Here is a 14293-nt window from a genome sequence, read left to right on the forward strand (position 1 = left end):
CTTTATTGGATAGGACAGTAGACTGACAGGAAATGGGGGAGAGATAGGGAGTGACATGCGGCAAAGGTCGCCCGGATCGGGAATCGAACCGGCGACGCCGACAGGCATTGATGCCGAAATGGCAATGCCTATATGGTATGCGCCTGGTCCACTAGGCCACCAGGCGCCCAGGAGTGCCCCTTTAAGTACAGTACTTAAGTAAATGTACTTAGTTACTTTACACCACTGCGTGCGCGTGTGTGCGTGTGTGTGATTCAGTCCAGATGACACGGAGTAGCAGTTGAGAGAGAGAGAGCCTTGTGCTCCTCCAAAGTGACACATTGATGAAACATGGCAGCTTTATCGCACGCTACGTCTGTTTCTCCCCGCTTCTACCCCGCGCTGGCCCCCCGGACCTGTTCTCCAAACCCAGGGGCGTCACACCAAATTCTGGGCCCTGGGAACAAGGATTCACTGCGGGCCCCCCATGAATGTTAACTATTGAAAGATAGCAGATATACAAGCTTACAGCGCGGCACCGAGTGCCGCGCTGCAAGCTTGTAGATCTGCTATTTTTGAAAAATTGTGAAAAAGTGTGCAAGAAACCCATGTTTCCATGTCAGTGATGCTCAAACTTTTTCATGTGAAGGACCCCCAAAATGATATGAATTTGGCCACGGACCCCCATCTCAAAATATCTAGTTCCAGGGACCCCCCGGGAAGCAAAATTTGAGTTACAAATGTCCGCTTAAAAAAATACATATTCAAAGATTTGCACACATTTTCACGACTTTTTTCAAAAATAGCAGATCTACAAACTCGCAGCGCGGCACTCGGTGCCGCGCTGTGAGCTTGTATATCTGCTATTTTTCAATAGTTAAAGTTACTAGGGCCCCTCCACCTTGGGCCCTGGTAACTCAGTCCCACTTTCCTACCCCTTGTGACGCCCCTGTCCATACCAACCAGAGAGGAGGAGGAGAGAGGGAGGGGGAGAGGGCGGGGAGGGGGCGAGGATGGATGGGGAACTACTTGCTGCAGTGCAGGAGCGAGTCCAAACAAACAGCAGACCCGGGCCATTGTTGATGGACTCCCAACGAGAGCTCCCCGACCGATGCCAGGTTCCAGCGTCCGATTCATGCTGGAGAGATTATAGCCATGTTTTTAACCCAGTGGTTCTCAACCCTGTTCAGGCCGCGACCCCCAAAATATTCATATTTTAACTGGGGACCCCCCCCCCCCCCCCCCCCCCACCACCCTGACGAGCACTAAGAGTTGAGGCATTACATTTTGTATAACATGGTTCTATTGTGAAAATAGCAGATCTACATGCTCACAAGCCTCGCAACACGTGTAGAGCTGCTATTTTCACACTTTCTGCCTCTAATATTTGACGATTTGGCCAGTGTTTAATTTGTCATTTTAGAGATATTAAAAAGTCCTTAAATTGTCACTTTAGAAATGTGCATAAACCCTCTATACACTTAAAACTTTATGCTGTTTTGTTTACTGTTGAGTGAGAAAACACATTAAGTTAATCATCTGGGGACCCCCCCAAAATAATTTGGGGACCCCCCTGGGGGTCCCGATCGACCCACAGGTTGAGAACCATTGTTTTAACCAATTGTGCTGTCCAAAAGTGCAAATATTTTCTAGTCAATTTGAAGAACTGAAAGATTTGATTAAAAGTTTCTATTCGAGAACATTTTCAGCCGCTCTATTTAAAGGGTTAGTTTTAGTCAGGGACACCAGATCGGAAAGTCTGTACACATCAGCCACATAGTAACTGCCGATACTGATGTAAAAAAGTCAAATAAGCGAAGGATAAACGACGAGGAAGCGGTTATTATCGAGAAAAAAAAATGGTGATTGATGAAGCTGAGGGTTTTTTATCACCCTTATCAAGGCAGGGGTCTTCAACGTTTTCAGGCCAAGGACCCCTTAGTTGAGAGGGAGATGAAGCAAGGTTGTGGGGGTTCCACAACCTTTTCATAGATTCCATATAGTTTTGTTGTTTGACAACACAATCATCAGTGTATTTTGGATTCATGTCATTTTGTGTTTTCAGATATTTAACCACTTGAACCGTCAATACTTAACTTGACCTTTCACTCTGTACTTAGTCTGCTCTTTTTCCCCTCTACACCAAACCTCTTTCTGCAAGGCGTTGTGAGCTTGAAGATTGGCTATTTTTGGCTAAAGTTCTCAGAATATGGACGTTAGGGTTCAAGTGGTTAATATAAAAAAGGAGAAAAAAACGTCTCTATCTCACAAAGATTTGGAGGACCCCCTGTAGTAACTCTGAGGACCCCCTAGGGGTCCTGGACCCCCTGTTGGAAGACACCTGCCTTAAGAGGTTTATTTCTCAATAATGACCTGGTCCCCATTGATTATCCCGCTTATTACACGACTACTTAGTGAAGAAATTAATAAATTGAGCCGAAAGTAAAACAACAAAAGGATTTGATTGATTGAGGTATTCGATTGCTTACGGTAATGAAAGAATGCCAGGTGCGTCCAGTGCCACAAGGTCAACAAGCAAAACACAGCTAGGAAGTGTTGATCAACTAGGAATCAATATTCTGTTACTGCATTGTCCATTTCTCGCCTCAAATGTTTTCAAAAACATTCTCCAGTCTACTGTGTAGCTCAAGCCACCAGAACGGCTTTTAAATATTGAAGCGGCCGCCCTACTGGTCAAAGCTGGAACTGCAGGCGGGATGAAACATACATGCACGAGCATAAGAAGCGTGTTTAGTTTGCGGGGAGCACATCTTGCGGGGTGCACTGCCTTTTGGCCCGGCCCTCCATTATATTTTCTGTTGTTCATGTGGCCCTGTGGGAAAAAAAAATTGAAGACCCTTGCGGTAGAGGAAGCACAGCTTGGACAGACAGAGAGAGAGAGAGAGAGAGAGAGAGAGAGAGAGAGAGAGAGAGAGAGAGAGAGAGAGAGAGAGAGAGAGAGAGAGAGCAGGGGCGTCACAAGGGGGGAGGGGAAGTGGGACTGAGTCACTAGGGCCCAAGGTGGAGGGGCCTGGAATTATTTTATACTTTCGTTATTGAAAAATAGCAGATCTACAAGCTCGCGGCTCTGCCGCGCTGCGAGCTTGTCGATCTGCTATTTTTGAAAAGTCGTAAAAATGTGTGCACATCTTTGAATATATGTATCTTTTAAGCAAACATTTGTAACTCAGAATTTGCTTCTGGGGGGGTCCCTGGAACAAAATATTTTGAGATGGGGGTCCGTGGCCAAATACATATCATTTTTGGGGGTCCTTCACATAAAAAAGGTTGAGCACCACTGACATAAGCAACATAGGTTTTTCAAAAAACCTTAGGAGGATTTGAATTACTCAGAGACTTGGACAAATTGTTCACGATTTTTCAAAAATAGCAGATCTACAAGCTCGCAGCACTGTGAGCTTGTATATCTGCTATTTTTCAATAGTTAAAGTGCCCAGTAGTGGGAGAAATATGTGAAAAAGGTGTTCACTTCCGGCAGAAAGCGTGAAAATTTGCACCTAGGGGTATTGTGCGCTGAATTCAAAAATTGACGGTCCCAAGCACTTTTCTCAAATTCACTTTTCTCTAATTCACTTACCATAGGGTTAGGGTTAGGAAAAAAAGACCCCCCAAAAATCTTCTTTAAGTAGCATGTGAGGGGTCTATCTAGGGGGTTTTCATGATTCTGAATCCATTCCAAGCATTTGTTTTGCACAAAAACATTCCTTGGGCAAGAAATGGACCCCACAAAACTATGGTTTAGTGATGAGTCATCACTTTTCACAGTTGTGTAGGGTCCATTTCTTGCCCAAGGAATGTTTTTCGTGCAAAACAAATGCTTGCAATGGATTCAGAATCATGAAAACCCCCTAGATAGACCCCTCACATGCTATTTAAAGAAGATTTTTTGGGGGGTCTTTTTTCCCTAGTAGGCTATGGTAAGTGAATTAGAGCCACCAGATCCCATGGGAAAAGTGCTTGGGACCGTCAATTTTTGAATTCGGCGCATAAAAATACCCCTAGATGCAAATTTTCACGCTTTCTGCCGGAAGTGAACACATTAGCCTATTTTTGTTACATATTTCTTCCACTACAGGGCCCAGAGTTTGGTGCGACACCACTGAGAGTCATGGTGGAAGTCGTAAGGCACGGAGTCCTGCAGGCCCTCGGAGCCAGTCTCTCTCTCCTCTCTCTCCAAGGGGCCCACGCAATTACTGTAATAGTGTGCAGGCTGCCTGTGTGGAGCGTGAAGGCCTTAATCCAACCGCGTGCTGATGGAGGAGATGGTGCTGAATACAGAGCGAGGCGTGCGGAGGACTGGCTGTCGCGCAGAAACCTTGTATCGCCATACTATTTTAACACTTAAGTTGCAGTGATTTTTTTCTCTTCAATGTCCCGCGATGCCATGGTCTCCATAGACCATTATGTTTTCTTCAGATGTAAACAAACATGGCTGCCATGTTTGAAAGAATGGGTTGGTATGGGGGTTAAACATGCAATTTAGCGATCGCGATCATGCCTAATACATTTCTGGAGTTCCAAAAAACATTTTTTTTTTTTTTAAATAAAAAAAAAAAAAAAAAAAAAAAAGATCTTCAAAAACGGCCCAAACTCGGGAAACTCAGGGTTGGCACAGGGGTGGTACCTTTTCAAACTCGGGAAACTCGGGGTTGGCACCAGATGTGTTAACTTTAAACGTTTTTTTTTTTTGTTTTGTTGTTGTTGTAAATGATTCCCCTGCTTTGTTGTACAACAGTGTCACGCAAAAAGGAGGCCAGACTGTTCGATTTACGATTTTGGAGGATCTTCGCCCCATAATGACGTGTTTTGCCCAAAAGAAGGTGGATAATGTGAACGTGGTTAAGTGTGTCTTGTGTTTTATACAGTGGTGGAAAAAGTGCTCAAATGTTGTACTTGAGTCAAAGTATCAATTCTGCAATGTAGAGGTACACGTTAAAGTCTGTAATTCAAAATGCAAGTACCAAAAGTAAAAGTACTCATTATGTAGAATGTCCCATTTCCAAGTTTTCAAATGCATACAAATATTTTTGAAAATATCCGATCTACAAGCTCACAATGTGTCACATCTGGCCAAATGGATACAGGGTTGAAGTGTTTATTGTAGGTTTTATAATTATAATCAATCTAGTGAATCTACAAAGTAACTAGTAACTAAAGTTTTCAAATAAAGTAAAAGTAAATATTTGGATCTGAGATGTAGTGGAGTAGAAGTACAAGTGTTGGAAATTGGAAATAGTCAAGTAAAGTACAAAAACCTCAAAATTGTACAGTACTTGAGTAAATGTACTTAGTTAACTTTAAACCTCTGCCACAAATAAGGTGGAGAAAGTGGTTAAGTGTGTCTTGTGTTTTATAAATATTGAACCAATGACAAGCATTAAGATTTGTAATTATTGAGCTTGTTGACTAAATAATAACTAGTACAACTGGACCCGCTGGAACACAGGTTCTTCCTTTTCCCCATTTCCTGAAAAAGTAACGTTTTAGTTTTCTTGTGGACATACAAGGTTTCATCCGCCCCGGATTCCCAACCGAGGGACCCGAGCAGCGCAATAATGAAACAGGTCTAGTAACTGTGATGAATCGAGCGTCACGGACCCACAGAGCGGGGATGAGAGACAATGTGATTATTGCTCTGGCTGTTGTTGAGCGGAATGAGGGAAAGGAGGGCTAATGAAGTCCTTACTGAATACCGCGGTTTCACTCTCATTACGGACGAAGCAGCCGTTTCCGGAAATGCCACGTAACGTTGTACGTACGCATTTGTGGCAGGTGATTTAATCCTCCTATATACCTAACCGGTATATAGGCTACTACTGTGCAGACTACTGAGCAGCAGTGATATTGCATGTCTGCCATGGCACTTTTCATCGCTTTATTCAATTGCAATTAATGTTTCTCGGTCGCGTTACTCTACCTGTGCTACTGCGCTGCTAATACAGCACAAGTCGGGTGCAAGGCACTACTGTACACTAGCAATGTACTGAATTTTATTTAACAGTTATACACGTACGGTTGTATGCACACACACACACACACACACACACACACACACACACACACACACACACAATCTCTGTGTGACCCCTGCTCTACCGTGTTGTGAGTAAGAGCTAGATCAACTGATATTATATCTGACATAATTACACGGCTTGGTTGAATGCTTGATTCTGACTGGTATATCACAGAATGCAGTGGTCTGTTATTTTTGAAAAATGATCGCCGAATCAACATGAAAAGGTTTGAGCACCGGAGCGCTCCCTACCTCCCCTTCAGCCAATCACAAGCCGCGGCCGACAAAGCATTGTGTGCGAAAACAATAGTCGCATCCAGCACCCGATGTTGAAAGACCCATGATGCAATTCTCTCCTTGAGCAAGGAGTCGAGCTCTATTAGCTAAAGATGTTGGCACTCACGAGGCGCATCCGTCACTGGCTTGAATCCCGGGCAGGACATTGAAGGTTCAGCTTCAATAGTATAGTAAAGTAGCAGTAGTAGGGTGCCAGGCACGTGCACACATAGACATCTTGCCCTTTTATTCATCCGTAAAAAGTTACAATTATATCTATCTATCTATCTATCTATCTATCTATCTATCTATCTATCTATCTATCTATCTATCTATCTATCTATCTATCTATCTATCTATCTATCTATCTGTCTATCTATCTATCTAATCTATCAGTAGGACTGTCTCTATTAGTAGTTGTAGTAACTCAGAACTCAGAAAGGTCATGTATAGTGTGTGTGTGTGTGTGTGTGTGTGTGTGTGTGTGTGTGTGTGTGTGTGTGTGTGTGTGTGTGTGTGTGTGTGCGTGTGCGCGTGTGCGCGCGTGCGTTCTCTAGTAGTCGTGTACTGCGTACAGAGGGTCATGTATAGCAGTGGTATATGAATATTAGTTTAGTACATTTTATAGATGATAAATACAAAACGAACGGTTTTGGACATACAAGGTTTCCGTCCGACAACGACAATATGCTATAAATATAAGGTGCTGGGAGTGAAAATTATAATGCCTCGGATAAAAAATATATATATATATTTATGGGGTGCCCTGAGACAAAAAGATTTGGGAACCCCTGATGTAGACAGTGTCTCTCGGTACCTGGGCGTTGTGCAGCTCGGCTGCTCTCCTGCTCAGAGGGTGCAGCACGGCGGCTCCCCCGCCCGCCGCCGCCCTGCCGCCGCCGCCCGTCTGCAGGTTGACGGGGGACGTCTGCAGCAGCAGCGCCGCCTCCGAGCTCGCCGCCGACGCCTTCTGTCCGTTGATGTGCGGCGTCACCATGGAGACCTTGGGAGCCTTGGCGGCCGCCCCTGCGGCCGGCACCACGGAGATGGCGATGCTCTGGCTGCCGGTGGGGGGCTTGATGAGGGAGAGGGGCTTATTGGGCGCCCCGACCGGACACGATCTGACCGCCAGCTTCTGTCAGAGAGAGGGAGAGAGGAGGAGTTAAGGGCTTTGCAGATGAGCGTGATTCTCGCACGGAAAAACAGGCGATTTCATATTTTTTTAAGAAAACAATGATTCTCTATAAGTCTATATGACCTCTACGCTCCGAAAGTCAGAATTTGCCGTGCGGCAAGTGGCTGCGGCAGTGCGTTTTTTTTTCCCCAATCAAACCCAGTTCGATTTGTGCGTCTTTTCACATGCCGTAAACTCATTTACTCCTTTTATGACTCCTTTTCGGATCCGCAGTGCGGATTCCGCACAGCATTGCACACCAAATCCAATGCATTTTAATCATGCAGCAAACGAAAAAAACAAAAACAAAAAAGGCAACGGGCCTGTTGCAAAGCCCTTTAGACCTTTTTTTTAATTTTTATTGTTTATTTTATTTGGAAAGTGAAGTTGACACTAATTTATGTATGACAAACTCGCAATTCCTTTTTTTTTTTTTTTTTTTACCGTGATTTTTTTTTCTTCTTTTTTTCAGTTGACAATAACAGGAGTAGTGGCATCCAGGGGTGTCGCACCAAATTCTGGGCCCTGGGTACAAGGATTCCCTGTGGGCCCCTCCATGAATGTTCTTCATAGCGGGAGAACTATTGTGCTTGTGCTTTAACTATTGAAAAATAGCAGATATACAAGCTCACGTACAGCACGGCACCGAGCAAGCAAAATTTGAGTTACAAATGTTCGCTTAAAAAAAATGCATATATTCAAAGATTTGCACACATTTTCAGGACTTTTCAAAAATAGCAGCTCTACAAGCTCGCAGCACGGTGTCTGCTATTTTTCAATAGCTAAAGTATAAAATAATGAAGGCCCCCTCCACTTTGGGCCCTGGTAACTCAGTCCCACTACCCCCCCCCCCCCCCACACACACACACACGTGTACACCCCCCTTGTGACGCCCTTGGTGGCATCCAGCTGAATATGTAGAGTGGGGAAGGAGGCTAAAAAACAACAACAACAAAGCTTGGCACCAGCCCAGTTCAGTAGTTGAAAAGTGGGCTAAGTCCACAGTCTACTCACTGTGTGTGTGTGTGTGTGTGTGTGTGTGTGTGTGTGTGTGTGTGTGTGTGTGTGTGTGTGTGTGTGTGTGTGTGTGTGTGTGCGCGTGCGCGTGTGCGTGTGCGTGTGCGCGTGCGTGCGCGCGTGCGTGCGTGTGTCCTGTGCCAGACACTTTCTCTGCAGTGTTGCCAGATCTTGCGAGAGAAATAAGCAACCAGGTCTATGAAACCGAGACCAAAAGAAGTGACTACTTTAAAACCTATATCCATTGGCTATTTTCAAAACATAATCTGTGAAAACATTATAACGACACAAATCTTGTATGGGCCGGGGGTCCCCTGGCCACAACATATTTCTCAGCTGGTGGTTGGTGGACAAATACAATTTACTTTGGGGAGCCGCCTTGACGTGAAAATGTTCAGACACTGGTTTAAACAACATTTAGGAAGGAAGCCCAAATAAGAAACTGCACTTTAGAAACAAGCCCCACAAAAAAAACGCAACCTGCAACCACCAGTATTTCGTCGTTGTCGGGTGGAAACCTCGAAACTCTCCAAGTTTCAAATTTGTACGTTCTTTCGCAAAGCTTATCATAACAAGGCCCTCGCACAAAAGTAGTGAAAACAGCCGATCTAGATCGGCTGTTTTCACTAGTTTAAATCATTTACAAAATTATAAATACAAAATGAACGGTTTTGGACATACAAGGTTTTCACCCGACAACGACGATTTGCAATCAACTTGACATAAAAACATGCCCAAAGTCGCTTATAATAATCAGACATGGCAACTGCTTCTGCTGTACTACATACAGCACACTAGAATTATCATGTCTCTCTCTCTCTCTCTCTCTCTCTCTCTCTCTCTCTCTCTCTCTCTCTCTCTCTCTCTCACAGCCCCACCCCCGCTCTGACAAAAACATCACACACAAAAAAAACGTCATCTTTCAAAGAAGAGATAATAAGTACATCTCGCGTCGTCCCCCCCCCCCCCCCCCCCCCCCCTGAAAGAGGAGGCACTCTAAATATTTTATATGTATTCCATTTCTTTCTTTTATCTACTTTTCTATGGAGTATGGAGGGGATTTGAAGGGAGAGAGAGAGAGAGTGAGAGAGGGTGGAGGTGGTGGGTTTGAGAAGGCGGGGGAGGGGGTGACGTAGTGGGGTGGTGATGGGGTGATAAGAGATGGAAGCGGGGCGGGGGGGGGGGGGCGCTCTGTGTACATTTACTAAGTACAATTTTGAGGTGTTTGTACTTCACTTGAGTATTTCCAATTTCCAATACTTTTACTTCTACTCCACTACATCTCGGATCCAAGTATTGTACTTTTACTCCACTACATTTATTTGAAAACTTTAGTTACTAGATATACATTATAATATTATAAAACATACATAAACTGCTTTAGCCCTAGGCTATTTGAAAATAGCAGATCTGCTATTTTCAAACATTTTTGTACTTTTACTTTTGGTACTTTAAGTACATTTTGATGCCGACACTTTCATACTTTTACTCAAGTACATTTTGAATTCCAGACTTGTAAGGGTGCCCACACACACCAAAATAACTATGAGAGTGGAATCCGCGTTCCGCCAATGCATTTCAATGAGAATGGAGCGTTTCTTTTTGCAGAAATCCTCTGCTGGCATGAAACCGCTCCATTCTCATTGAAATGCATTGGTGGAACGCGGATTCCACTCTCATAGGTATTTTGGTGTGTGTGTGCACCCTAACAGAGTATTTCTACATGGCGGTATTGATACTTTTACTTAAGTAAAACATTTGAGTACTTTTTCCACCACTGCTGCTGCTGCCCCACAGTTTGTGGAAGACTTGTTTTCATTATTTTTTTTGCAGGATGTTGTGCATTGTGAGCTTATAGATTGGCTACATACACAGACAACAGGTTATTTCAGTTAAAAGAATTCTATGACAGTTTGTCCTTGTGCATAGCAGTGACTACAGTGTGTGTGTGTGTGTGTGTGTGTGTGTGTGTGTGTGTGTGTGTGTGTGTGTGTGTGTGTGTGTGTGTGTGTGTGTGTGTGTGTGTGTGTGTGTGTGTGTGTGTGTGTGTGTGTGTGACTGTGTGTGCGTGTGTGCGTGTGTGTGTGTGTGCGCGCACGCGCAAGAGAGAGTCAGACTCTCTCTGTATACACGAGAGAGAGAGCGTATACATAGCCTTTGTGTGCTTTTTCTTGACACAAGACTTTGAAGGGGGGAGAATTTTTTTTTTTCCTATTTCCACTAAACTCCCTTTGAAAAATTATCGCAGCAAACCGATTACGTTTGCAGTTACTTCTAATTCACTTCTTTTCCTTTTCTTATTTCTCTCCTCCCCTGACGAGAGTCTGTGCAGAGTGGAGGTGCATAAAAAAGAAAACAGCTCTGCCTGCCTGCCTTCCTTCCATCTATTAGGCTATCCCCTGTAGTCTTTAGCAAAACTGGTGGTGGGAAAAGTACTGTTTTTGTTTTACTTAAAGGGCCACTTCACCTCTGGCACAACCCTATCTTATTTTATTATTGTTTGGGACAGGATCAACACAATCCTGAGTTATTTTTTTTGTGTTCAATCTGTGTTTTTAGATATTTTAGTATTTCAGCATGACTAGTGATGCATTTTGCGTCATCAGTGATGCGTTTTGCATCATATGATGCAAAAAGCATCACTAGTACATGCTGAAATACTAAAATATCTCAAGATGGGGTTGTCCCAGAGGTGAAGTGGCCCTTTAATAAAAACATCAACACTGCAATGTAGACATAACTACATTACAAGTTACAAGTAAAATAACCTGAATTCAAAATATACTTAAAGGAGGACTTCACCCCTTTTCAACCTGTCTTCATATAATAGGTCCTCACTAATGTTCATGATAAAATAGCACATTTCTTTCCTACTCAGTCTGGGTCTCATAGGAGAGCTGAGGGCGGGTCAAATCCATCCACCAGTGACACAAATTGTACTATTTTATCATGAACATTAGTGAGGACCTATTATATGAAGACACGTTGAAAAGTGGTGAAGTCCTCCTTTAAGTACGGTACTAGAGTACATGTACTTAGTTACTTTACACCACTGATTGTGGTGATTGTTGTTGGGGGGAAGGGGGGGGCACGGCACTGCCCCTCAATCTCGGGCCGGGGCACAAGTGCAGAGGAAGACGGGAGGGGGTTTAATTTAAAAAGGGGGGGGGGGGGGGGGGTTCTGCTGCCTGAAAAGGCCGAATTCCTAATCAGGTACAGCCGAGGCCTCCTCTGTCTCCCCTCCTGCCAAACCCCTGGCCTCTGTTTTTACGGAGGGAGCAGGCACGTGCACACATACACATCAAAGGGGGCTTGAGCCCCTGCCCTTTTATCTGTCTGTAAAAACTGCCCTTTCCAGACCAAAAATGCTATTTTTACTATGGTGAAAGAAATGCAAATGCCCTCTTTCCATGCCGTACCTGAAGACAGCATTCAATAGAATTGCCTTGTCAAAACTCTCCTGGAACTTGAACGCAGCATCTTATGTTGAAAGAATTGCCCATCTCTGTGTAGAAATCCATGCCATTATGCCAAATCTACAGTATTGACTTGGTTATGCTTAGTTCAGTGTGGTTTCACACACCGAAAATGCGACTTGGAGGTTTTTGGTGCTTCCACCAAAAGGCCCTTTTGGAAATTCCAGCCCCTGCCTCTCTAACATTCTCTGCACGTCCCTGGGAGGGAGTGAGAGGGAGGGGGGAGGGGGGATTCATTGGACCAAAGAAAAGAAAGAAAGAAAGGAATTGGAGGGTCTGTAAAAAAGGCCTCACACAGCGGCGTGGCGCGCCGCAATTAAGAGCCGGCCTACAAGCCCTGCGACGTGCCGCACGCCGCATACTGTAGGACGTCTATTTGAAGTACGAATCAACGAGAGAAGGGACAGATGTGGGGATGTGTGTGTGTGTTTGTGGGGGTGGGGGTGGGGATCGGGGGGGGGGGGGTGTTTGGCGGAGGGGTACAGCCAGGGGTTCGGTATACTGAGGGAAAAAAGGGGAGGGAGGAAGGGGTTTCCGTGGAAACTAAATTCTCTGCTTTTGTGTCCAAATCCGCTCTAATCAGCATGTCGGACAAGACGGGGAAACGTTTGGGAGTCACACCGGGGGCGCTCCGCTTTTCAGTCTCTCCATCTCCGCTTCTGCCCACGACTAGGGATGGGACGATATGAAAATGTCATACCACGATTATTGTGACCAAAGAAATCGCGATTTACGATATTATAGCGATAATCAAAATCCATTATCCTGGGGCGGAACATTTGCCAATAAATAGCCGATCTACAAGCTCACAACGCGTCGCAACGCGACGCGTTGTGAGCTTGTAGATCAGCAATTTTTTGGCAAAGACATTTGATAGAGAGTGAAAAAAAGACTATCAAGTATATCATAAGTACCTTTTAACAATTATAGAGGGTTTAAAGTGTTAGTTCAGCTATTTTTGACATAAAGCTGTGTGAAGTACTTGCCATTAAAATAGTGGTTACAAATGTAATAATTCATTACCAGAGTCCCGTGGTCAGAGTTCTGGTCAGTTTTACATGAATATAAAGTAGTTCCGGTGATTTGGCAGGGGCTCATGGCCCAATCATTAAAAATAGATGAATCCACAAAACTAGCGTCATTTGTATTGTTGACTTATTTCTACCGAATAGACCAACTTTCGTTCAACTTTGACCCCTCTGTCAAATGGTACTATTTTTTGTGTCCAGTATCACTACGCCGCTGCAATGTATTTCCCCAAAACAAGGTGCTTTGCAGTTAGCTGATCAGAACAAAACCTCGCTCTATTATGGTAGAAATAGGCCAACAATACAAATGACGCTATTATTTTGGATTAATCTATTTTCAATGATTGGGCCACGCCAAATGGCCCCCACGCCATTGGAACTACTTAATATTCATTAGAAACTGACCAGAACTCTGACCACGGGATTCTGGTAATCAATTAATACATTTTTAACCACTGTTTTGATGGCAAGTATTTCACACAGCTTTATGTCAAAAATAGGTGAACTAACACTTTAAGTGGCACCGGATATGCAGCTCGGCAAAGAAAAGGTGAATTCATCCCAGTGCATGACGGAGGACGATATCACGATAAATTAAATCTCCACGATACGATTATTGTGAGTGTTTTTTATCACGATAAACGATAAGATCACGTATTGTCCCATCCCTACCCACGACCATGCCTTACTTTCTCTAGCTTGGTCTATGTGTGGCTCTGGCTGGCTCCACAGAAATAACACAAGTTACAAAAATAGACACAGCAGCGTCAGCTCTGTAAACATTGATACACAAGCTAAATCTGTTTACATCCATCCACTTCTCGCTGTTGACGGCTAAGAATTGACCACCTTTTGTCTTACATTAGTCTTTAAATAACACTTGTATCACAGCAGCAGACAGAGCTACAGTATCATTTTCTTGTGCGGTGGGCTGGACAAAAACAAGAACATGCTACAAACTCGGTTATACAAGACGTGAATGAACCCAGAAAATGACTGCTGGCGGATTCAGAAGTAAATGAACCCAGATTCAGAGTCGGGCTTTGATTGATGAAGTAAGAAATGCTAGCCGAAGTCTAACAAAACCGGATAAATGGTTTCCTATTATCCAGTTGTAACTTTAAGAGTATACTGTTGTAACCAAATGGACCTGTAAGGGTTACATTTGAGGGCATCAGCGGCTCAGGAGGTAGAGTGCCCCTTGGACAGTGGTGTAAAGTAACTAAGTACATTTACTCAAGTACTGTACTTAAGTGCAGTTTTGAGGTATGTGTACTTTACTTGAGTATTTCCAATACTTTTACTTCTA

General features: G+C 44.0%; 1 protein-coding gene across 1 annotated transcript in view; it reads right to left on the bottom strand.

Moving 5' to 3' along the window:
* Window positions 1-14293, bottom strand: part of phf21b (PHD finger protein 21B) — a gene marked incomplete at both ends in the record, with an annotated part of 178647 nt that overhangs the window by 53131 nt on the left and 111223 nt on the right. The window contains one exon of the mRNA XM_080754217.1: window positions 7107-7424. Within this exon, the coding sequence (XP_080610343.1) occupies window positions 7107-7424 (318 nt within the window). The remainder of the gene's footprint in view (window positions 1-7106; window positions 7425-14293) is intronic.

The sequence above is a fragment of the Nannobrachium achirus genome (genome assembly GCF_963921795.1).
Source record: "Nannobrachium achirus genome assembly, chromosome: 23".
Taxonomy (NCBI): Eukaryota; Metazoa; Chordata; class Actinopteri; order Myctophiformes; family Myctophidae; genus Nannobrachium; species Nannobrachium achirus.